The sequence below is a fragment of the Mya arenaria genome, chromosome 4 (assembly GCF_026914265.1).
Source record: "Mya arenaria isolate MELC-2E11 chromosome 4, ASM2691426v1".
NCBI classification, from domain to species: domain Eukaryota; kingdom Metazoa; phylum Mollusca; class Bivalvia; order Myida; family Myidae; genus Mya; species Mya arenaria.
This window is the reverse complement of record NC_069125.1, coordinates 14,348,943-14,374,870: the sequence shown is the minus strand read 5'-3', so window position 1 is coordinate 14,374,870 and position 25,928 is coordinate 14,348,943. Positions and strand designations below refer to the sequence as shown.

The 25,928-nt window shown below is 35.2% G+C and overlaps 3 protein-coding genes across 3 annotated transcripts in view; 1 reads left to right on the top strand and 2 right to left on the bottom strand.

The window, feature by feature from the left end:
- Positions 1 to 5,796, top strand: part of LOC128231329 (MAM and LDL-receptor class A domain-containing protein 1-like) — a 35,646-nt gene extending 29,850 nt beyond the window's left edge. Inside the window, exons 7-8 of the mRNA XM_052943999.1 lie at positions 4,243 to 4,473; positions 4,959 to 5,796. Of these exons, the coding sequence (XP_052799959.1) occupies positions 4,243 to 4,473; positions 4,959 to 5,213 (486 nt within the window). The 3' untranslated portion in view covers positions 5,214 to 5,796. The remainder of the gene's footprint in view (positions 1 to 4,242; positions 4,474 to 4,958) is intronic.
- Positions 5,797 to 9,528: 3,732 nt separating this feature from the next.
- LOC128230645 (adhesive plaque matrix protein-like) lies at positions 9,529 to 16,976 on the bottom strand. Its single transcript, XM_052943088.1, has 4 exons — positions 15,180 to 16,976; positions 14,861 to 15,070; positions 12,423 to 12,650; positions 9,529 to 10,174 (listed from the first exon to the last, which is right to left on the bottom strand). The coding sequence occupies exons 1-4, from the start codon at positions 16,974 to 16,976 to the stop codon at positions 9,920 to 9,922; spliced, it is 2,490 nt and encodes an 829-aa protein (XP_052799048.1). The 3' UTR covers positions 9,529 to 9,919.
- A 2-nt stretch (positions 16,977 to 16,978) lies between these two features.
- On the bottom strand, positions 16,979 to 24,239 carry LOC128230644 (salivary glue protein Sgs-3-like; the record flags this gene model as incomplete). Its single annotated transcript, XM_052943087.1, has 3 exons — positions 23,895 to 24,239; positions 18,226 to 18,314; positions 16,979 to 17,354 (listed from the first exon to the last, which is right to left on the bottom strand). Coding segments are annotated over exons 1-3 (684 nt in total), but the record flags the coding sequence as incomplete, so codon positions are not given.
- Positions 24,240 to 25,928: the final 1,689 nt, after the last annotated feature.

The window sequence follows — 25,928 nt, the reverse complement described above, 5'->3', positions numbered from 1 at the left end:
AACTCTTCAATACTATGTTACAAAGTGTTTGGAAATATTTTCAAAATGTTTTGGTAATGTTACCAACTTTCAAGATCAAATTGGAAATATTCCCAGAAAACCTGAACATTATACTCAGAATCCTAGCAGAAAATGTTCATCACTTATTTTGGGAATATTACCAAATATTTGTGACTTTTCATAGTTGAAGAATATTTTAGAAAATCTCTCGGCATAGTATTGATTATTTTGGGAATGTTCCCACAATTGTTGAAACCCCCACCACAACTTTCACTACTATACTACAAAGTGTTTGGAATTATTTTCAAAATGTTTTGGTAATGTTACCAAATTTTCAAGATCAAATTGGTAATATTCCCAGAAAACCTGGACATAATATTCAGATTCCTAGGAGAAAATGTTCATCATTTTTTTGGGAATATTACCAAATATTTCTGACTTTTCATAGTTGAAAAATATTTTAGAAAATCTCTCGGCATAATATGGATTATTTTTGGGAATGTTCCCACAAATGTTAAAACCCCCACCACAACTTTCAATACTATTCTACTAAGTGTTTGGAAATATTTTCAAAATGTTTTGGTAATGTTACCAAATTTTCAAGATCAAATTGGTAATATTCCCAGAAAACCTGGGCATTATATTCAGATTCCTAGCAGAAAATGTTCATCATTTTGTTTTGGGAATATTACCAAATATTTGTGACTTTTCATAATTGAAGAATATTTTAGAAAATCTCTCGGCATAGTATCGAATATTTTGGGAATGTTCCCACAAATGTTGAAACCCCCACCACAACTTTCAATACTATACTACAAAGTGTTTGGAATTATTTTCAAAATGTTTTGGTAATGTTACCAAATTTTCAAGATCAAATTGGTAATATTCCCAGAAAACCTGGCATACTATGGATACCTTTTGGGAATATTATCAGAAATGTTGAAAACCACACTATAACTCTTCAATACTATACTATGAAGTGTTTGGTAATATTCCCAAAGACATTTCTAATCCTACAGAAATGCTTTGAGGACATTACAAAGGGTTTCTGTTGAATAAAAATGTTACCATGCTGAAAAGGGAAAGTTGCGTTTTCCCTTTTCATTTTGCGGTTTGTTATATATGTATACTGGTCTTTGGTTTGTATACAATATTTACTCTATTAAAACATTTTAATTGCCAGATATACCGAGTTTTAGAATAATCAAAACAAAAATTGCCAGATAAACCGAGTTTTAGAATAATTAATGATTTACTACTGTGTCAATAATACTAGTATTTGAAAGATTGACACATAATATACAAATTAATCACAACATTATTGAAAAGGAAGCTTTGCAGGTTTTAATAGGGCCAAAATGGTGTGGTAAGGGGTACATATTGTCCAGTATCAGCTAGGTTAGGAAGGCTGTGTTCTTCTTCTTCTTCTTCTTCTTCTTCTTCTTCTTCTTCTTCTTCTTCTTCTTCTTCTTAATAATAATTATTAGTTTTATTATTATTATTATTATTATTAGTAGTAGTAGTAGTAGTAGTAGTAGTAGTAGTAGTAGTAGTAGTAGTAGTAGTAGTAGTAGTATAAGATGATTAAGGTTTATGTCAGAAAAAAAATCATCAGTATAAAGCTTTCTAGCTGCACTCTCACAGATTGACCGTTTTGACAACTTTATATTTTTTGTCATTGAATAAGCCAAATTTTGCGTTAATGTCTGGAAACCAGTGGTATAAGACTGCTGATAAAAGATCAGATCCCAGATTTAATATTTACCCTAAAAAATAATGTTTTATGGCTAAAAGCGTTACAAACGCTGTAAGAAATGAAAGCGCGAGGCGCTGAAAGACTATCTGCGGGCAAATATGTGAGAGTTGCAAATTTTATTTGAACTATGGGAATGGGTGACGGGCACATAAATAAAAGTGAAAAATGTGCCGAGAGCGCTTGTGCCCACACACGGCGAGGAAACAAATATATCTATATCTTTATGGCGCCTTGTGTCATTTTGTTTTTGTAAATGTCACTTCAATCGTCGAAATCCCCATCCCCATGTATTTAGTGTTACAAATGCATGCCCCATTTCATTCGTTTCTCGTTGCTTTAATTAAATATCATACGATAGGAAAATACAGTACATCATTTATATATACCATTTCCTTTTATTAACATACACGTTTTGTTTAGGGAAAATCATTTTTTTTACAAACAATTTAGCAATAATTCCATTCAAAATGCACAGCTTATCAATTCAGTCGACGTATCACCATGTATTTGAAGTGACAATAAATACTCTTTTCAGTCGCGTCTAAAGGTTTTTCGGTGCTTTGATTAGATAGCATACGTAAGACAAGTGTTATGAACTTACACGTCTTTAAGGAACATGATTCAATTTTTACGATTAACTTTAGCAATAATACCTTTTAGAATGCAGAGGTTATCAGATGGTCGTTTTCCCGCGGTGAGGACAAACATGTAGTCAGTTAATGTATGTAGAAACCATGTTTAGAATATCGGTCAGTTAATGTAGTTGAAACTATTTTTATCGAAACTTGTTCTGTTTTATGAATGATAATATGATTGTGCTATTTAAAGTTTTTTGATAATTTAAGGTTAGTAATGTTTTATGTAAGTACCTGTGTAGAAACAGTACTAGTGCTGTTATGAATGCTTCGTACTCTTTGGATGTTAAACAGGTTTAATCCGAACTACTTTGCTTCACCAAACGTATGCATGACTCACTGTCGTATCAGGGTATGTGTGCTTATATAAACTGAAAGCCTAATGTCTAAAACTATGCCAAGAATACAGCGGAACGAAGCTTTTGTGCAAAAAATGAAAACATCTCATTAGAAATATAAACGCCTAAAATCATAAAATTAATAGTATCTTGTTATTGTGTTAGCAGGTAAATTACAATGTATAGTATTTGAAGCATTAGCAATGCGAAACCTGAGATACAATTATTTTAACACTAAGACAATTATTTTTGTTTCTTATCTCATAAAAGTCGAATAAAAAAACACCATTTTACAAATAAGCGTGTGCATGGTCACGTCAGGTTATAATAACAAATCCTACAGGCGATGGGACACTTGCGGTCGGTAATAATTTCTGAAACAGCATAGGCTAAACTAAGAGTGAATATCAATATGTTATCTTCCTACTAGACCCTCCATTATCTTGACCCTCATTAATCTGATAAAAATAACGATCTAAAAATAGTTATATTGTGCTAAAATTAAAACGCGGGATACATAATCACAGCGCGGAAATAGCCGAACAAGCAAAAACTCATACTCGGACTGCAACACAACCAATCTATGTTATGGTGTCGACGTCATTCTGCTAAACATAGAGCGCATTGAGACCCAAAAAAAATGGGTTAAAACGACATGAATAGAATTGTAGTTCTTTGGAGTTTGTGGTCTTAAGACTACCTGCGCGCATGCGCAGATTGTCTAAAAACGGCAGTTTTAAAAACAATTTTGATCTGTTGTATTGTGAGTAATCTTATATGACTGAATTGAAAGCATTGATTCCCAAATCAGTTGATTCTCTGACAAAAAATGAAAAAGGTCGTCCAATCGGTCAATCTGTGAGTGCAGCTATTAAGGTTTTTAGCACAAACGTGCTATCGGTGTTTAAGCTACTAGGTTTAATTTCCGCTTTAAGTAATTTTACAATATTTTGTTTACTAATACTTGTAGCTAAAGGAACACCCATACTTAATGAAAAGGTTTTATTTGCTACTATGATGAAGAGCAGATTCAAATTCAAATTCGGAAGTGAATACTTAGGTTTACATGCTGTAAGTTAAATAATAAACGCCAATGTTGATGTTGTTTTTTTGCGGAAATGCCTTACACTTATAGTAGTTATGTAATATTACGTGCAATAAAAGCAGTTTAAGGGTTTAAGTGTCAGTAAGAAAATGGATAATTGTGTCTTAATGGGTAAATTGTTCTAGAACGTAATTTTTATGACCATGTATTCCTACGCGCAAAATAGCGCCAGGTGAAGCGTATCAAAATGGTATGTATAGTAAAGTATAAAATTCTAAAAATACATAACATAACTCTTTCCTGATGTTAATCTTTTGTAAGTTTATAACCAATTCTCATAGCAATGCATGCTTTTTCGGAGCCAATTATCATTCAGCCATGGTGACATTTGACCAAATATCAACTTATTTTTATAGTGTAAAGACGGGTGATTTTCTGTAATCTGAAAAATGAAAAAAATATTTTCAGGCAAGTACTGACGTGGCAACTTCATGGCTAAGCAGCTCACAGATGCAAAGTCTGAAGGAACAACTCAAGATAGACGAAGGAGTTAAATACACAATCTACAAGGACTCTTTGGATAAGTTAACGTTTGGTATTGGTCATCTGATAACCAAAAATGATCCGGAGTATGGAAAACCAGTCGGTACCCCTGTGAGTGAGGAACGGGTGGACGCGGTATTCAAAACTGACGTTGCGGTATGTCGCGTTTACTAAGATCTAATAAAGGCGTTGCTCTGGGATATGCAGGGGCCAAATTGATGCATAAGTGGAGTAAATTATTCATGAATACAACGCAATACAATCCAATACAATACAATACAATATAATATATTGCACTAGGATAAAACACCATATAATACAATACAGTATTATTCATAGTTAAGTACGTATTATTTAAGTGTTTACATGTCATGAAATGTGCAGTTTTTCAATAAAATATGTTTTGAGTATTGTGTCTGTAACTCAGTGGCAGTATTTAGGTACGTCTAGAATTCACTTCTTTCCTAAGTCTGAGTCTCAAACTAATTCTTAAGACGTTAATAAATATGAGCTCGTCTGTTACTTTGAGCAAATAACAAATTCGTTACTCTTGATGTGTTTGTCTCATTCATCTACTTAAATATATGTGTTCGCACGAGAAGAATGTTTCTATTTTGTAACAACCAGTTGGATTTTTACAGGAAGCTGTAAAGCTAACCCAGAGCATATACAATCCGGGGTGTCAGACCTGGCCAGGAGAAGTGAAGGAGATTATGGTCAACATGGCATTCAACCTGGGAGGAAACCTAAAGAAGTTCACGAATCTCAAGACAGCTTTAGATGATCGGAATTGGCAGAAGGCTGCAGATGAAATGAAGGACAGTCGGTGGTACACACAGGTCGGAAAGAGAGCGGTGCGACTTGTGGAGAGGATGCGTAATGTGAAGGAGAAATAATAACGTCAAGAAACGACATTGTTGTTTAAATATATATTGTCATGTTCTAATTAATGACATCATTGACTTTCAAATCATATTTCTATTTTGTATACTTATCTATCGAACCTCGAAGTTTAGTGTTTATCTGTTAACAGTTCTACCATCCTCGACACCCCAGCGTATCATAATCTATATGATACCCTTTGCAAATCAGCTGTTAAAATCTCGTACTCATGAATAATTAATAAGGTGAAACCAGCCGCTTGATTTGTCGCATAAGACACACCTCATTCGGTGCGGAAATGGCCGAAAAGTTACGAATGTAATCTCGGTTCGAAATAATCCAATGAGATCACGGCTTACAAATCGTTTTAGGCAGGATATTGTTAAATATGCCGATAGCTCCTTTTTGTTTTCGGCTATTTCATTGGTCGGAAAATGCATATGAATATTCAAATTATACGAAGTTTTCCTAGCCGTTTTGCCTACGGTTCCATAGGTTTATGACACGCTGGGGTGCCGAGGATGCAGTTCTACATATATACGTGTTCTTGTCCATAAATGTAAATATACGTTAAATAAATTAAACCTCTTTACTAACTGACAGTGTGAAACTATTGGGAAAAAACATAAAGCTACTTTATTGCTGTAGGAAGTGAGACCATGCTATTTTGAACTAGTGATCAGAAATTTAAAGATATATGGATGGGAGGGAGTGTGTGCTGGAAACAAGCGTGAAAACACTGTAGGACATCTTTAACGAACAATGGGCCGACTGTTCATGACTTTGTTTACGTTAACAACGTTTTCAAGGTGGAACGCGACCCTGAGCGAATTTTCGAGTTAATGTCTGAAAATTGGTATACAAATAAAACAGCATATGCACAACTAGGGACTGTTTTTACATTTTCAATAATAATTCGAAACAGTTTTGAAACTACGGGTCTTCAAAATATACCACTGACGTCAATATTGAAACGTGTGGCATTTTATTGGCGTTCTAACTGCATTAGCTGATATTTTCACCAATTCTTCGTTTACCGCTATATAATTTCCCCCTCAATTTAAACCTTTGCTGATGTTGAACTTCAGTGTTACTTATTACGTTTTTATTTGAATATTCATTTCCGATTCGTTACTTCTTTTCATTTCTTTGCATAGGATACCATTATTGTATTTTATTAACGTCTTTATCAGATATGTGAATAAATGTTGAACATGAAAACATAGATGTGTCATTGTCAAGAAAATCTGTAATTTGTTATAAGCCTATGTGCTGACTCAATATCATGTTAAAGGGAAGCAATCCGTGTATACGTATTATTGCTAATAGTTTAGTTGTCTGTAGCCCGTGCTTGACAAGATAACTCTTTAGTTTTCGTTTTTATTAAACGTCATTATTTTGTTATAATTTCATGTTATTTTTATATTTTGTATATGTTAATCATTTCCGAGTAAAACACGGTTTGATTTGAAATTCAATTGCAAAAACTGTATATATAAGAGCTCTTTGAAAATAGCCACTCTCATTCAGAACACCGCGGCCATTTTCAAACGATAAAAACTCGGATGTATGCTGGTACATCAGTAGAAGTAGTTCGTAAAATTTTAATTAAAAATATGAATTAACTGTTATGTTTTAGCTTGTATTTTGTATATTTTGTATACATGTATCTAAGTTAAAATTCATTGCCAGTGTGTATTAATTTATTACATAAATGATTCAGATTCCCTAGAGTAAAGTCATTAAGTTAAACTGCTTAATTGAAATTACTACGAGATCTACTTGTAGTGTAGTTAAATGTCAAGATTTCTGACATTGTGAACCGTCCAAATACATCCGACGTTGTTTTCGATATATTAACAAATAGACTCCTTGTTACATGCTTATTCTTTTAATTGACATATGACAGTGAATCTAAGCAGGACTATACCATCTCAGATCATTGGCTACCTTCCATAGATATGGGTTTTAAAACTAAATGGTTTGTTATTTTAAAATCATGCTGAACATGCTGGATCTACTTGATCTACTTTTTTATTGTTCACATTTTCGCCGCATTGTTTGTCCTCGTACACCGGATATTGCTATTTTACAGAATACGCAGTGGTTACGTTCAAACAATTTTATTTGTCTTAGTAGACACGTAACTTTCTTTCCAACGTTGTTCATTTTTTAGTACACAAGTGAAGCTTTATTCCTATATATGGTGTTCGTGAAGCACTAGAAATCGGTGTTATCTCCCATGAAATTTGGTCAATATACTATAAAATACAAATGTATATAACTTCATTAAGTGGTCTCTGACCTACTACAAAGCCCCGCACTGGAGGCTGAGCTTGCCATGTTGCATGCGACCCAATGGATCATAAAATACTATATGACATTCAGATAGAGAAATCATGATATACTTAATACATGTATCTAAATGACATTTGTAAATACTTATGTGGAGTTCACATAAAACATGACCGTATCAATACATTTAAAACCATTTATTCTAAATAGTTCAGATGTTTCCTCGTTACAAAAACGGATTAAAATAAAATTCCAAATGAATTATAGTTCTGTCTAAATATCATTCGTTATTTATCCCATCCTCGTCGACAATGTAATTACTAACACTACGGTCATGGTATACATAACACGATGCATGCATAAAGAGTTCTTTACTTTAAATTTTATTTATTTGACAAATAGCATACAGATATACAAACTTTATATGTATAGAGATGAAATACGTCACAATGTGTTCAAGGATTAGAAAACAAGATATATCTTATATTAATTCTGCCCCTCTACTTAGATAAAGTACATATGAAAAACAGATGAGACATGGCATATGCTACGTTGACAATAAGTATAATTCAAAGATATTTTTCTTCTTAATATAATCTAAAAATGATAAAAATATGAAAATGTTGAGGGGGTAAAGAGTTCTTTATTCGGTTAACTATAACAATAACGTCACTTCTACCCAGCCTCTCTAAGAGGCGGAGCTTATCGTGTTACATGTGACCAAATGTACCATTACAACAGCAACAGTGAATGTATTTGTTAGTATTTTTGAAAACCATTCACTAGTATAAACGTTCTGTATATTGTTAGCAACGTTAGCAATAACCTTCGTTTACATTTCGTTCGCTACCTTTATAAAAATTATTCCTCTAATTTGATTGGAAACATAGATAATATAACAAATGTTCATTGTTGTTTTTTCTGTTCGTTTGATGAGTTAGAGAAGTGGGGACAAAATTTCATCTTGTCTGTAATACATTAGCATTCGACGTGATAAAATATGCACCAAATACACAGGGCTTCCGAGAATAAGGCCCTTCGCTGACATATTCCATATTCCATATTGTTCTGAGTAGTTTTTGGGGGTATTTTTAGATTTTTATATCATTAAAATTGTTTTTTCAAGCCCTTTAATTTCGTCTTACTAAGATAAGTCCATCTATTATGTTTAGAGAGTTATTTTACATTCCTTTTGTTCTGTCTCAAAATCTCCCCCACTGTCATAACTTCCAGACTGTTCTAAGTTTTAAATTGGCCAATGAAATCATGGTGTCAACAACACGTGATTCATTTCTTTAACAAATCCAAAATGCTTAAACGTTAGATCAGTTTTGAACACTTGACAAACACACATAATAACAAAAATGCAGGCACAATATCACATACACAAACTGTTCTATCTCAATAGGAACAGTATGAAAATCATTAAACTTAACAATAGCGTAACTTTTGTGGTCACTTTCGTTTTTATAAAAGTAAATATTCTAAAACATAAATTACTGCATGTCAATGATTTTTGATACGTAATCGACACATTGCATTTTAAATTGTCTGTAAAATTTTGGTGAATTAACGTTCACAAACAAAAAGGTTTTAACAACTTTAAACTTTAAACTCAATTTTCTCAAATCACTAACAAATGCTGTGATTACCCCCGTGAATTTGATATACCAAAGGTGTTGTAAAATCCACCTGAAAAAGAGGGATTTTATTTCCAAACAATGACTTTGACAGTGTGTGAACTCGAGCGTTGCTGGCGAACTGCTCAATTTGAACATTTTGCAAGAAATTAGACCGGGTATTTTCATAACAGTACAGGATGGTGGACATTTCCTTGTGTTGATTTGGATTTAAGTGGCTATAGTTGTTTATAGATGCAATGTTCTTGTGTAACGATGTTTGCATAATCTGGTCCGCACGAACCTTGTTGTCATTCGATTTCTGAACGAGGTATTTCTTGGAGCTGTGATCAGGGAGGTGTTTGTTTGAATTAAGCCCAGCCATCTTCACCATTCGTTTCATCATGGAGCCGAGTTTGTGCACACCGACACGATTTCTTTTGAAACATTGTTTCTAATGTTTGTTATACACTTTTTGATAGCGCGTATGAATACATATTTCTGTGATGCGGTAACCGAATTTGCATAGTTATAACACTAGTTATATATGAAAATAACTGCATGGGGTGTTTTCACTCCTGTGCCGTAAGTTATGTCATAAATTTAGATATATAACACTTACGATAAACAAGATAATGAAAATATGCATACGTGCAATACTATAGAGAGATATATATATATATAATTAAATATTTTCACGGGTCGATAGAAAAGTTTACAAAATAGAAATATGATTTGAAAGCCAATGATGGCACACGTTAGAAAATAACGATACATATAAAGATGACAATGTCGTTTTTCAGATTTTATTTCTCCTCCACGTTCCGCATCCTCTCCACGAGTCGCTCCGCTCTATCCCCGACCTGTGTGTACCAGTCACTGTCCTTCATTTTATCTGCAGCCTTCTGCCAGTTTCGTTTATTTAAAGCCCTCTTGACCTTTCTTAGCTTCTTCAGGTTTCCTCCCAGGTTGAAGGCCATGTTGACCATAATCTCCTTCACTTCGCCCGGCCAGGTCTGACATCCCGGATCGTATATACTCTGGGTTAGTTTTACAGCTTCCTATAAAATAAACGATTGTTAACAGTTGTTACAAAATACGAAGTCTACTTCTCGTGTGAACAAATATATTGCAGTAGTTGAATAATAAAAGCGCATCAAGATAAACGAATTTGTAGAAGAGGAGCAACATAGCGGGGCTGATATTCTAACACACTGATATAATAAAGATACATTTTGATTGATTGACCTTTTACTGCTTACTAAATAATGCATTTATGGAAAATATTAATTACTAATAACAAGATTGTAACCGTGTATTTAAAAGCTTAACACGAAAAATCAAATGATTGGTGAGTCCTGAAAGATTTAATTTGATCTACTATTATCTCATAAGGTAGAAATACCGTGTTTTCTTCATTTCGTTCAAATAAATCTCGGTATCCTTAATCAGAACAATTGTTTTCATCATTCATTTATCCTTTTAGGTATATTACAACATTTGTTTTAATTGTGGTAAATCTTATGTGGGAGTAAGAGTGCATCTTTAACGTCTGAAGTCTAAGTCAAGGACTTTCTATAAGTCTCAAAAATGTATCCAAAAGAATGATTGTTCATTATTTTTAAAATATCGCTTTTCTGAGTCTGAACCTAAGACTCAGTCTCCAGTCATTAGTGCATAATGGGCTGTTTACGTAGGTGTTGGCTGGATAAGGTTTTGAATATTGTCACAATACATAACAGCAAAATACCACCCATTCGTTTTCAAAACATGTGTATGCTTTTTATGTTACATAATAAACCATCTCACTGTATCGCATCGTATCGTATCGTATCAGTTTATATTGTATTGTACCGCATCGCATCGCATCGAATCGCATCGTATTTTATTGTGTTACATGTTTATTGAATTATATTATATCGTATTGTATTGAATTATTTTAAATTGTATCGTATTGCATCGTATCGTATCATATCATATCATATCATATCATATCGTATCGTATCGTATCGTATAATATTATATTATGTCGTATTATATCGTATCGCATCGCATAGCATCGCATCGAATCGTATTGTACCGTATCACATCGTTTCGTACTGTACTGTACTGTACTGTTCTGTACTGTACTGTACTGTACTGTACTGTACGGTACTGTACTGTACTGTACTGTACGGTACTGTACTGTACTGTACTGTACTGTACTGCATTGCACTGCATTGTATCGTATCGTATCGTATCGTATCGTATCGTATCGTATCGTATCATAACGAATCGTAACGTATCGTATCGTTTCGTATAGTATCGTGTTGTATTGTTTTGTTGTTGTTTTTCATGCTTTTCGATGAAATTTTGAGTTTTATCACTGAAATAACAACAAATTGATACTTTTACTACAAAATAAGGTGTGAAAATATCATATTTCCGAACTATTTTTAAAATACATTGTAGTTACTTCCCCTTGACCAAAAACAGAACGCTTTAGTTTTGAAACTGAAACTGAAAATGTTTGCAATTAAAATATTTGAAATTTAAAGAAATGTAACTTAACTTTAAATTAAGATATATTTGTAAATTAACAACCTCCCGTTCATTAGAAAAATTGTTATCCCGTTTATGATCGTTTTCTTGATCTTGAAGCTGAATGTTCGAACGTTTGCTTTCATACCAAACAAATAGCAGACGAAAACAACTGTTCGAACAGAAATAGAATGTAATATCATAGTATTTTGAACTGTTTGTCGTAATACGTAATACGAACTTCCCGGAAAATTCACACAACAATTAACAGAATTAATGATTTATTTTACCCCACCCACGCCTCAATATCTGTCAACAAACTAGCGTGGTCTCTGACAGTAAGATAACTAAATATCCATGTATTATAAAATACACTCCTAAACTATGAAAATATTCTATATTCAATGATTATCCGCAATTGTTTTGCCAACACATTTGACCGATCGTATCGTATCGTATTGTACTGTATTATATTGAATTATATTATATTGCATCGCCTCGTACTACTTCGTGTCGTATCGTATCATATTGTATCGTATCGTATCGTGCTGTATCGTATCGTATTGTATCGTATTGTATCGTATCGTACTGTATCGTTTCGTACTGTATCGTATCATATTGTATCGTATCGAATCGTATCGTATCGTATCGTGCTTTATCGTGATGTATCGTAATGTATCGTATCGTATTGTATTGTTTGCATTTTCATTAAATATGCCCATGCATTTATTGCATTTTGCATATCCCATTCAACGCCTTTATTGCATCTTTAAGATAAACGCCACATACCGCTACGTCAGTTTTGAATACCGCGTCCACCCGTTCCTCACTCACAGGGGTACCGACTGGTTTTCCATACTCCGGATCATTTTCGGTTATTAAATGACCAACACCAAACGTTAATTTATTCAAAGAGTCCTTGTAGACTTTGTATATAACTCCTTCGTCTATCCTGAGTTGTTCCTTAATACTTTGCATCTGTGAGCTGCTTAGCCACGAAGGTGACTCAGTACTTGCCTGAAAATTAGATTTTCATCTTTCAGTTTACAAACCAATTAACAAACAATCCGTCTTTACTCTATACAAATAAGTCAATATTTGGTCTCAAATGTCACAATGGCTAAGTAATGATTGACTCTGATGACTATACTAAACAAACTTGTGTTTTAAACTTACAAAAGATCAGCATTAAATGAAAAATGTTGCTAATATAATTTTAGAATTTTAGCCTTAGGGGTACAATATAGGTTTCACTTAATATATGTTTTTATTCCATTTTGAAACATTATTGTGTTAAAGTCATTTGACTCTAATGATCAAATAAAAAAAAACATATGATGCAAATGCATGTACAGATAAACGCTTTTAAACTGGGTTATTTGTGGCCACGAATCTAATGGTTAATTGATTTTAATCATGTACACAAATCATATTGGTTTTTCTATTTTGATCATTACAGTCAAATAAGATAAATATAATGATGCTTTTTTGGTATTTATTGTAAACCTCTAGTGTGCCCTTTTAGAGTGACTCTCTTATTCAAAATCAATAAATATACGTGTATAACAAACATAATTTTTGAGTGATTAACCTTTAACTACTAACTAAATAATGCATTTATCGACATTTTTAATTACTGATAACAAGATAATAGCCGTGTATTTAATACCTGGAAACGTAGAACTATTAAGTGATTGGCGAGTGCTAAAATATTTATTGTGATCTGCCATCGTCTCATAAGGTAGAATTACCGTGTTTTCTGCACATTTTGTTTTCAAATTAAACTCTGTATCCTTCATAACAAAACATTGTTTTTAACATTTATTCATCCTTTTTAGTACAATTAAACAATTGTATTAATTGTGGGTAATCTTATTTGGGAGTAAGAGGGCATCTTTAAACATACAAAGCATTTTGACAGGCTTTCAAAATACATGGCTACACAGTTCTATATTCTAGAACGATTTAGAATCAACCTATCCATCACTTAAACATTTCCACTGCTACCCAAAACACGTCATTTTACATAACTATTATAAGTGTGAGGGACTTCAGGGAGAAGCATTATGTTTATTATGTAACTTACATCATGTTACCCTGAGGGGTCACTTAAAATTTGAGTTATGTGCTCTTTACCATGGTAACAAACAAAGCCCGTTTATTAAGCATTATTTTAATGTTCGTTTCTGTATCGTCTAGTAAAAATGATTGAGGACGTTAAACTAAGGCGCGTATGTTTAAGTATCGCGGTTCATTGGTGTATGGAAAAAAACGTGTGGAATTCAATATGCAATTAACGTCAATATTGTGGTCATACATCATTGACTCCATTCACTGAATTGGTCCGTTATTTATTTAGAACAATCCGATTAGCTACATCGTTCAAAGACCCAATTAAGACTTGTTTTGAATACAACCTCAGTACACAGTAAGTGATATCTGAATAATAGTAAATAACAAAATCGGTTTTAATACAATTGGCTAGTTTCATAACAGTGTCTGATTAACCTATTTGTAGTAGGCAAAGAAAGGCAGCGTTAATAAGTCAACAAATTTCCATTTTTCTAGAATTATCTATACTTACCTATAAGTATCACCAATATTTATTTAAGATTCTTTTGCTTGCTTTTAAATTCACAGTAACGTTGCAATCTAATAAACGTATTGAAAAAAGAGTGTTTTTATTCACAATATTTTAAACCGAATAATTCCATGTTTTCCATTTTGTAACCCCGGCGCATTATATCTAAAGCATGTCAAAAAGTAGATGTGACCATACCTGATTTCGATTTGCGGTAACAAATTAACAGACATTGTTCAGAATGCTATAATTAGAATTGTTGTTGCAGTGTGAATATTTTATGTTTATTTACTGATTTACATCGTCAAAAATTGTCTTTTGGTTGATAGAGGTACTTTTACACACGCATTTTTGCTTTGCGAACCTGTGTCAGAATTGCGCAATCGATGATGTATCCCTTGTCAATATATTATATATAACGGATTTTTGTTCGAGAGAAACCCCTGTGATTCCGTCTACTAGAAGCCATTCGATTATGAAAGAATATTTAAAAGTGGGTGCTTATGTCATATTACTCTTTCTTGCAGTTCTAAAATGAATGTAGGGGTTTCTTTTTGAATGTTGTTGAAGTCTGTGTTGCAGGTTCCGGAGTTGTTGGAGTTTGCGCTTTAGGTTCCTTAGTTGTTAAAGCATCCCATGTAGGTACCTGAGTTATTGGTGGTTGCGTTGTAGGTCCCTGAGTTGTTGGCCATTGCGTTGTAGATCCCTGGGTTGTTGGCCATTTCGTTGTTGGTCCCTGGGTTGTTGGCCTGTGCGTTGTTGGTCCCTGGGTTGTTGGCCATTGCGTTGTTGGTCCTTGTGTTGTTGGCCATTGCGTTGTAGGTCCCTGGGTTGTTGGCCATTGCGTTGTTGGTCCCTGGGTTGTTGGCCATTGCGTTTTAGGTCCCTGGGTTGTTGGCCATTGCGTTATAGGTCCCTGGGTTGTTGGCCATTGCGTTGTTGGTCCCTGGGTTGTTGGCCATTGCGTTGTAGGTCCTTGGGTTGTTGGCCATTGCGTTGTTGGTCCCTGGATTGTTGGCCATTGCGTTGTAGGTCCCTGGGTTGTTGGCCATTGCGTTGTTGGTCCCTGGGTTGTTGGCCATTGCGTTGTAGGTCCTTGGGTTGTTGGCGGTTGCGTTGTTGGTCCCTGGGTTGTTGGCCATTGCGTTGTAGGTCCCTGGGTTGTTGGCCATTGCGTTGTTGGTCCCTGGGTTGTTGGCCATTGCGTTGTAGGTCCCTGGGTTGTTGGCCATTGCGTTGTTGGTCCCTGGGTTGTTGGCCATTGCGTTGTAGGTCCCTGGGTTGTTGGCCGTTGCGTTGTAGGTCCCTGGGTTGTTGGCCATTGCGTTGTTGGTCCCTGGGTTGTTGGCCATTGCGTTGTAGGTCCCTGGGTTGTTGGCCATTGCGTTGTAGGTCCCTGGGTTGTTGGCCATTGCGTTGTAGGTCCCTGGGTTGTTGGCCATTGCGTTGTAGGTCCCTGGGTTGTTGGCCATTGCGTTGTAGGTCCCTGGGTTGTTGGCCATTGCGTTGTAGGTCCCTGGGTTGTTGGCCATTGCGTTGTTGGTCCCTGGGTTGTTGGCCATTGCGTTGTAGGCCCCTGGGTTGTTGGCCATTGCGTTGTAGGTCCCTGGGTTGTTGGCCATTGCGTTGTAGGTCCCTGGGTTGTTGGCCGTTGCGTTGTTGGTCCCTGGGTTGTTGGCGGTTGCGTTGTTGGTTCCTGGGTTGTTGGCCATTGCGTTGTAGGTCCCTGGGTTGTTGGCCATTGCGTTGTAGGTTCCTGGGTTGTTGGCCATTGCGTTGTTGGTCCCTGGGTTGTTGGCCATTGCGTTGTAGGTCCCTGGGTTGTTGGCCATTGCGTTGTAGGTCCCTGGGTTGTTGGCCATTGCGTTGTTGGTCCCTGGGTTGTTGGCCATTGCGTTGTTGGTCCCTGGGTTGTTGGCCATTGCGTTGTAGGTCCCTGGGTTGTTGGCCATTGCGTTGTAGGTTCCTGGGTTGTTGGCCATTGCGTTGTAGGTTCCTGGGTTGTTGGCCATTGCGTTGTTGGCCCCTGGGTTGTTGGCCATTGCGTTGTAGGTCCCTGGGTTGTTGGCCATTGCGTTGTAGGTTCCTGGGTTGTTGGCCATTGCGTTGTAGGTTCCTGGGTTGTTGGCGGTTGCGTTGTTGGTTCCTGGGTTGTTGGCCATTGCGTTGTAGGTCCCTCGGTTGTTGGCCATTGCGTTGTAGGTTCCTGAGTTGTTTGCCATTGCGTTGTTGGTCCCTGGGTTGTTGGCCATTGCGTTGTAGGTCCCTGGGTTGTTGGCCATTGCGTTGTAGGCCCCTGGGTTGTTGGCCATTGCGTTGTTGGTCCCTGGGTTGTTGGCCATTGCGTTGTAGGTCCCTGGGTTGTTGGCCATTGCGTTGTAGGTCCCTGGGTTGTAAGCCATTGCGTTGTTGGTCCCTGGGTTGTTGGCCATTGCGTTGTAGGTCCCTGGGTTGTTGGCCATTGCGTTGTAGGTTCCTGGTTTGTTTGCCATTGCGTTGTAGGTTCCTGTGTTGTTGGCCATTGCGTTGTTGGTCCCTGGGTTGTTGGCCATTGCGTTGTTGGTCCCTGGGTTGTTGGCCATTGCGTTGTAGGTCCCTGGGTTGTTGGCCATTGCGTTGTAGGTTCCTGGGTTGTTTGCCATTGCGTTGTAGGTTCCTGTGTTATTGGCCATTGCGTTGTAGGCCCCTGGGTTGTTGGCCATTGCGTTGTGGGTCCCTGGGTTGTTGGCCATTGCGTTGTTGGTCCCTGGGTCGTTGGCCATTGCGTTGTTGGTCCCTGGGTTGTTGGCCATTGCGTTGTTGGTCCCTGGGTTGTTGGCCATTGCGTTGTAGGTCCCTGGGTTGTTGGCCATTGCGTTGTTGGTCCCTGGGTTGTTGGCGGTTGCGTTGTCGGTTCCTGGGTTGTTGGCCATTGCGTTGTAGGTTCCTGGGTTGTTGGCCATTGCGTTGTAGGTTCCTGGGTTGTTGGCGGTTGCGTTGTCGGTTCCTGAGTTGTTGACAGTTGCGTTGTAGGTTCCTGAGTTGTTGAAGCCTGCGTTGTAGGTTCCTGAGTTGTTGACGGTTGCGTTGGGGCTTGATATGAAAGCGGTGACGAATCAATTTTTACCAAAAATGTCTCCTTGACCTCGACAACTTTGTATCTGCAATAACGACAATTTCATAGTTTTACTACTCACTAAGTCTTTAAAGGTCTCATTTCATCGATAGTTTGTTTATTTGGCATGTCAACCGGTACACTCACATTATTTCTATAAGGCATTTGGCACAGAGGGTATATATATACATGTGTACACATAATATATATATTTTCATTGTAACAAATGTAAAAACATTTGGTATGAACAATTATTTTGACAGTCGTGTTCATTCACTTATAACGTACTACGTTCCAGTATATAAATTATTTGTAACGTATCGGGTTATAACATTTTATCTGTAACTTAAACATGTTTCCAACACAAACAAGAAGTATTTTCGGCCATAGTAGACCAGCAGGATGACCAGTGTCCAAATGGTTAGAATGTTCGTCATGAAATAGAGATTGTTTTGGGTTTAATTGTTGTTGGATCATTCCGGAGTCTGCGCAGCTTTTTGAAAGGAATATCATAAACATGCACAGTATTACAGAGTATTGCCATGTTTGACTAAACACGTGTTTTTTAATGCAGATATACTTTCTACTCTTAAACCTGCACTTTCACAGATTGAACGTTTCGACAAAATTCATTTTATTTTTGTCTTAGAACGAGCCAATTCATGCAAGGAAACCAGTGATATAAGACTTCTGACAAAAATCAGATAGCAGATTTTCATATTGAAGTTCAATTGATGTGTTATGCTTTTTTTAAATCGTTAGTAACGCTTTTAGCTGTAACATATTAATTTTAGAGTGGAAATATGAAAATCTGCAGTTTGATACGTGAAATTTGGAAAAGTTGTCAAAACGGCAAATCTGTGAGAGTGCAGCTTTAAGGTTTATATTATTTAGCATTTGACAAAATAAATACGTACAATAATCCGACATCGAATGAAGGCGCTTTCCAGAAGGAGGATGGCGAGATTCTGTCCTTGACCATATTGAGATAACCCAGTGCAGTATTCTGGAAGTAAAGCAAGTATAAAATATCAGGCTGTCACTTATGTTGGCCCTAGTCACGTAAAAATTGTCACGTATAATGAGTTTAGTCACGGTTGTAGGACTACACGTCACGGATATAGACGAGCATTTTGTAACCAAATTTCATTATTTCTTTCTTTCCGTTTTTTGCGGTTTTTGGAAATCAATTTTTATGGATATACATGTTATGAAATGTTACCTTTGAAAATATAAGTTATTAATGAGGTACTAACATTTATACATATCATTTCATTTGAGTCAGAAGTTATTTTAGAAATTTAAGGTGGGAGAGCTGTTAATATGAAGAGCTTGGTAGATCAAAACTTGGATTCTATTGTTTTTCACTGTAATTTTCAAGTTTTCTTTCTCATTTATATAGGATCGGTCATTGGGGCGTTTTTAATACACACTTTTATTCAACGAGTACATGTTAGCTTTTGTCATATTTCCTGGACCATTGTGTATAATATGATAACGAGTATCAGATTCTTTTTTATAACATGCTTTTTCCAGTAAAAATAGCTACCTGTTTCACCTGCTGAAGTGATAAGCCGAATACGACAAAGCAATATAATTTTCCGCGCTACATGCATTACAGAACTATAGAACCCGGAATACTTTAAAAAACACATATACATCCAATTTTTTAATCCTGTTTATAAGTAGAATTCATACTAAGATGATATCCAATAAGAGTTACATCAAAACACAACTCTTTTAACGACACTTTGTTGTCTTTGAAATTGTGACGTAATAACCGGAGTGATGACGTCATAATTTGTGATATGTTCATTAAGTAATTCTCAGTTTCTATAGACGAACTACCGACGTCTTTAAAATGTTGTTTTTTTTCACGAAAGCATGACGAACTACCATGCTTTACTCTTTAGATTTCTAAAGAAGGAAAATGTACAGCTGTATTCATCACAAATATAAGGTTAGAAATACGCGGATGACTTGCTGGAGTGTTATAAATTAAGCAATTGTTTTTGTCCATTAATTTGTTTACAAACTTGCGAAGTGATATATTTTCTGACCAACAAAAAAAGCAATGATATATTTTATATTATAATGTAATATAAACCAAAGAATACGTGATTGATATATTAAACCGGAAACACGGTATAGCATGTAATACATATATGTATAATTTAATAAAATGATCTACATTGGTCTTTGTTCTTACACCATCAACATAATTAGTCTTTAAATGATGTCACAGTTTTGAAATCGAGCCATGGTTTATGGTAACGGGTTTCGCCTACAGGTTCAATATGTTTTGTCAAGGTTCGACCAAAATAATTACATTGTATGTCGCATATGCAGCTTTATTGACATTGTAATTTCGTGCTCAATTTGTTTTGATGGACACAGGATGACAATCAACAATAATTCTACGTCGAAAGTCGAATATTTTGTTCATCAAAGAAAACGAAAATGAATTTGCTATTGACCACGGAAAATTGAATCGTTAATGGCAAACCGATTTAAGTTGTAATGATTTTAACTACTTAAAATTTATTGTTTACTAGACTGGCTATTATGCTTTTAACAAAGAAGCTGGCAACACCTTAAAAGTAAAATGCACGTATTTTAACATGTAACCAACGGTTACGAAATATGGGGATACACCAAGTTGAAAGGCATTAAAATAATTCAATTAAAATTTTGCAAACACCTGTTAAGTGTTAGGAAAATGGTGTTTAAATATGAATAGCTTAGTTGATATCCTCTAATATGTATATAGAGTTCTTGGAATTATAAAATATTGGTGAAAATGTTATTAGGCACTGAACATATCCATGTGTGTATACCACGTGATAAATTGCGTCATAGATGTTTTGTCGGAAGGCAACATTTGGCTTCGAATGAAGACTTTATAAAAGTTACAAACTTACTAAAACTTCCTATTGTTCACCATTTTAAATGAAACCTACTGCAGTCTATGCCGCGTTCAAGGCCCCATCTTTGGTCTTTTACCAGAGTTTGATTGAGGGTTAGGTTCTTCGACAAACTTTCTAACTACCGCCTGGCGGAGCACTGTGAAAACGTTATTTATAAAACAGGTTTTCGGAGTGTTTGGGGAAGCTAAGCAACTTATCAAAATAATAATAAGGGCATTCTGATAAGTACGCAGACGCAGACGCAGACAATAATGAATTCAATTGACTTATTTAGGTTCAAACTAAAGAAACTTGAATAAATGATCTTATAGCCAATTAACATGATGCGGAATGTAGATCAAACTAGCCGGCCGATACTCGACTGAATCAGCGCTAAGATTAGGCAGGGCTTATCAGTTGCCTCTGGCAATTCGCCATGACCTCTGACAATATTCACTTATCATCAAAAGTTTGCAGTTTCGCTGTGTACTATATTTTACTTAATACATATTATGTTTCTCATAACTGATCATAAGATAAGACAAAAAAAAGCAAAGCCGAAATGCTGAAAATACGCGTTTTTTTGTATTTGTTAAATAACAAAATGACCATTTCGAAGACTGTATTTTCACTCAAAATATATTGTGTCGCGTAATGCCAACGCTCACTTAACTTTCGTGATAGTTCGTTCAGTAAACAACCAACAACTGTTCAAGTGTTCTAAGTCTTTATTGTTCCACGTTCTTTCTAAGTATAATAATCAGTATATAATACAGCATGACATTTAAGGTAATCCCGCATCCTAACTGCCGTCCATTAAGGACCCAAGGCCGCTCTCCTTGCCTTGCCTATCCCAACTCTCTAACATTATAATCATGCGTCTATATATACCACTTTTTTGTCTAGCTAGTGACAGTTGTGCATATTTAATTTCTTGTTTTATACAAAAAGAACGTATTCTACAGTCATGAACTGTCCAGCTAATTGGACTAATAGCCAGCGGCTATCACGACTGTCACCAGCTAAGTACATCTAAATTGAATAATTATGATGAAGTATTTGCTTTTGTTACAAATAAACTTTGAATTCTACTATTGATTTTTGTTATTACTTTAAAGTGTTTCATACGTAACTTTTATGTTACGTGACACTTTAAAGTGTTTATACTACGTTATGCGACAATTGATTGTTAATATAACTGTACATAGTAGGTATATTTTTCGTTAGTCTTAAAATAAGAAATATCATTATTAGTATATAGACGGAATCAATTAAGTGTTTAATATCGATATCATGTGATTTATTTTTATTTTGAAATTTGTGTAAAGTTTTAAATCCGAATCATATACTATATATTAGCTGGGACCAATTACGAATCCTACACTTAAATATTAGGGGAAAAACTGATCAGTTTAAAATGTTTTGAGTTACACTGTTTTTTTAGATAACAGATATAATATTATATAACTTAAGGTCACAAAAAGTATGTAACCATCTATAAAAAACAGTTTTGCATTGCATTTAATATGGGTATAAATACATTGAGAGAAACATTAAGGTAGTTATATAAATACTAATATAATTCATAAAAACGGATGATTATTCATGGAGAAAGGAAAAAAAAACATTGAGTTGTGACATTTGATCCAAACAAACGCCGTTTTTCGTGACTTTCGTTAAGGAAATTAACCCACGTTTTGTTTTCCTCAATTTGATTTTTAAAAAAGAGATTGCCTTTCTACTGTTACAAAATTCCGATGTTATTTAGAAATAAATTATTGTACAGTTTAGACATTAAGTTATTTCTTCTTGTGCCATACATTGCATTCAATTAATATTAATGAACTAGTTTAATGTCTTGCTTGCTAGTTGTTACGTATTTCCATGTTCCATGCTATTTTTATCTGATAGTCGAGTATAGTTTCTGTAATATCTTTATATTTGAAATGCTTTAATATGTTATTTGACGCCTTTTATAACATTTTAAGCAAGCGTTTACATGCCTTCTTTTTGTTTGGGTCTGTTTAAGTGAATGTTTTTTAAAGAAATGCAAATGCAATACAAACTATACTGGTACATAAGATTCAATGAAGATATCCCTTTTTAAAATGCTCGATCTGAATGTTAAGGATAGATTTCTTTCAACTGAACTCAATCATTCCCGCTTGGCTCTAATTTGCCGACACTCGAGGTTTTTACGTCGGTCCCTCGAAGTTCGAGCCATCGGGGTTCGACTGTATGTGCAAGAAGACCAATGGGTTGAAATGGTGCTTTGAAGATTGATTAATGTTAGGTTCAGAATATATTTGATTGAAAACATTTGATTTCTAGTAACACTATCTTTGATTATAAAAGTGCAATTAAATTTGCATGGTGCTGCGCTGTGAAAAAATAAAATGTTCTTAACTTCAAACCTGCATCGTCCAATTTGATATATAAGGGATATTATGAGAGGGCGTTTTTCTGGTAACCTGTATCACGTCGCGTTCGGTGTGTAAACACATATCCGTCGGGACCGCATATACCTGACAATTAAATAAGTCATGTATATTTTTCGGTTTCAACTTGATTTAAATGTGCCGCTATTTGTCAAATGTCCAGAAATGGAATGGCTCGCGCGTATAAATATGTAACGTACTTTTGTGTATTGAAATCAAGGGAGGCTACTCCAGCGAAACGAAGTCAGATTTTACAAAATTCTCTTTATTGAGCAAAATGATAAGACAATGTTTTACATCTCTGCAAAATAAACAAATTGCTAATGCGAAAACAATTATTAGTTGTCTCAGCACAAAAAAATAACAAAAATAAACAGTAATTTTTACGAGTATAAAGTAATCATGAAGACGTAATGCGCCCATTTTAACAAAGTGAATGTTTTTAGAATTTTTGAAGATCATTATTTGCAGAATTCAGGTAAGTTCGTGATTCAATCGATGACGCGAATTCGCCTTCTTCTTTGTATTGGCGAGCTGTTCATGATTAAGATAATGTTAAAAGACATAAACTTTGAATTGGCACACAACTAGCTGTCTGGATAGATGGAAGTTTTCTCTGCTTCGTGCTTATCCTCATGTTTCTTTGAAGAATTATGTTCCTGAATATTTACATGGTTCTGGTGCCGTTAGTAAAATTAGGTATTTGTATGTATCTAAGATTTGACAGGTTCTAACAGTCATTTTTGTCACGCTATTTAAAGCGACGCGAAGGTAGTTCCTGGACCAGACATGGATGGATGGGATGGATGGATGGATGGAATGGATATCGCATAGCATGGCATAAGGGTAATACAGAAAAAAAGATAAATTGGAAGAGTTCATAATGAAAAGAAAAGACCATGGACAGTTTGTAATACAAATTATTGTTTCTATCAATTTAGGGTTATGATTTTACAGAGGAAGCGAAAGAAATGCAAAAGAGGATTATTGTTAACGTTTTGTGCCTAATAAGCTATAAACTGTTCATGCCACTTATTCAGCTTAATGTTTATTATTGAAACTTAAAAGAATATTCATGAAGGTGATGTAGTCTTTTCAATTTATGTAAAGGCCGTCAACCCTGTCTGATAATTGTTTAGGTTTGTACCCTGCGTGCTGTTGTTGTTACTAAAGAAAGATGGCGACCTTCATTGGGTTTTAATCAGGTATAATCAGCGTACATTACACACAAGAAATACCTACCAGATTCTCTTGTATTCTTCGAGTCTCTGTTTTCGCCTGATTAAGATCTTGCTTAGTTTGTAATTGTTCGTGTCTTAGAAGATCCAATTCTGAATTGATGGAGCCAATCTTTGATGACAAATCATGATGCATGCTGTTATTGACGCCCGGCGGTTGTGTAGGCGCACATGTTACAACGCGCACACATATTGCGCATGAAATCAATATTAAGAAACGCATTTTCACAATCCAGTAGTTCTAAAGTCAAAATAATTTGTAACCAAGAAAAAGGGACGATTTTTATAAACTAGCACAAATGCAATTAACCACCGAATATATACACTTATTTCGCTGCGAAGTATGTTCCTTCTCCAGTTCAGGCTAAATACACTGCGACGTTAATTCTGAAGCAGGTAAATATTTACGTTTAAGGAAGTTTCAAATTCCAGGTTGCATTTAATTTCAAGGCTCCATAACCTCTACGTGACATGAAATAAACAAAAAAAGTATCAATAAACAAACAAACTTTGTTGGAATTTAAGAAACAAGAAGGTTGCAAGGTGACCTACTTCCGGCAGTTGGAATGTTTTCTTAATTTTAATACAGAATTGTTTCCGCTTCCAAACATGTCAAAATCAAGACATAGCTGGTGTTCAAATGTTGAAAAGTAAATTGCGTATTGCACAGAACAACTCACATTAGTTATTTCTTTATTCAAAATATCATTTTCACATATAAAGTATTTGGTACGCCCCTTTGTTTACAATCTTGTCCTTGTGTGTTCAATTTTATTTTCTCAAATACATATGTAAATCATACATATATTGCAAACGTATGTAAAAAGAGTTTTCTGTTTTCACTTGACGTTATTAGAAGAGGTTGAGAAATGTGAGTTGGTAGTAGTAGAATGAAAATTTAAAAAAAGCAAAACATCCTTTTACCTTCAGTAAATTTATTAATCTTAACCTCGGATGCAACTATCGTTAAATGTTTCAGACATCAACAATTAAGTATATTAAAGTTATGACTAAATCTGCCGCCAATATACGTCAATATAAGTCAAGTCATTGCATCGCGGGAGTTTACAACATCTTTTAATATAAAGGCAATGAATGAGAAAGAAATGATTTGATGTTCTGTTGACTGCAGTATGTATGTGTGTTCTGGATGTATCGGCACCCATCCAATACCACGACCTTTCCAAAATCATGTAATGAAGAAAATAGGCGAGCTTGAACAAGATGAGACTTAGTCTGTAGAATGGATGACTAGATTAAAAGTAAGAGGTTGTACAGTTCACAAAGCTACAGATATCACCAACCATGTAATAGGCATCATTGTTTCTGCTGTGAGCACCTTTTGTCGGGGGAAAACATATGTCATAGCTAAAGACATGACTGCAGGGAAAGTTGAGCGGAATGATAGTTTCATCACGTTTGGTGAATGGACTATTGCACTTCATATACACACGACTCAATGAAAGCACATGGACTGTCTTGAAGGGATGGGGAGATTTGTGACACCGCTTTAGGTGACTTCACCATTAACCGTATAAGGCGAGACGATGTTTCTCGAATATCGTTTGTTTCGCCGCACTAGAACAGATGAAAGGGTGGATATCAGACATTGACAGTGGTAAGTAACGCAGAATTTTAGCAATTATTTTACGAGTTACAAAACGCAATATAAATAAGCAGAATCCACAAAGTTTCAAAATGAATGCGTACTAAATCAAAATATACATGTATATATTTTGGTTAACATTTTGGCCACGACTGGGGAACTAGATACTATCTGTTAAAATTAAATCTGGGACATCAGATTCGGATAGGTTTACTCCCCGGAAATTAACCCGGAGAACTCGATAAAACCCGGAAATGATATTGGTTGTATAGAAGATGCAATTAAATACTCATTTTTGACGTAAGATATCAAAACCAAAATGTTTTAAATGATTTTTTTTTTTACCCTATAATCAGTTTTTTTGTGATTGTAATTCATTAATTAGAATATTTTTTAATTTAAAAATAGCCTTAATCGGCGACAATTTTGATT

Coding starts and splice junctions, on each gene's coding strand:
- LOC128230645 (XM_052943088.1), bottom strand. CDS start 16,976: ATGGCCAACGACCCAGGGACCAACAACGCAATGGCCAACAACCCAGGG. Junction 15,071..15,179: donor ACAACCCAAGGACCTACAAC/GCAATGGCCAAC, acceptor CCAACAACCCAG/GGACCAACAACGCAATGGCC. Junction 12,651..14,860: donor CGCAACCACCAATAACTCAG/GTACCTACATGG, acceptor TCTAATTTTCAG/GCAAGTACTGAGTCACCTTC.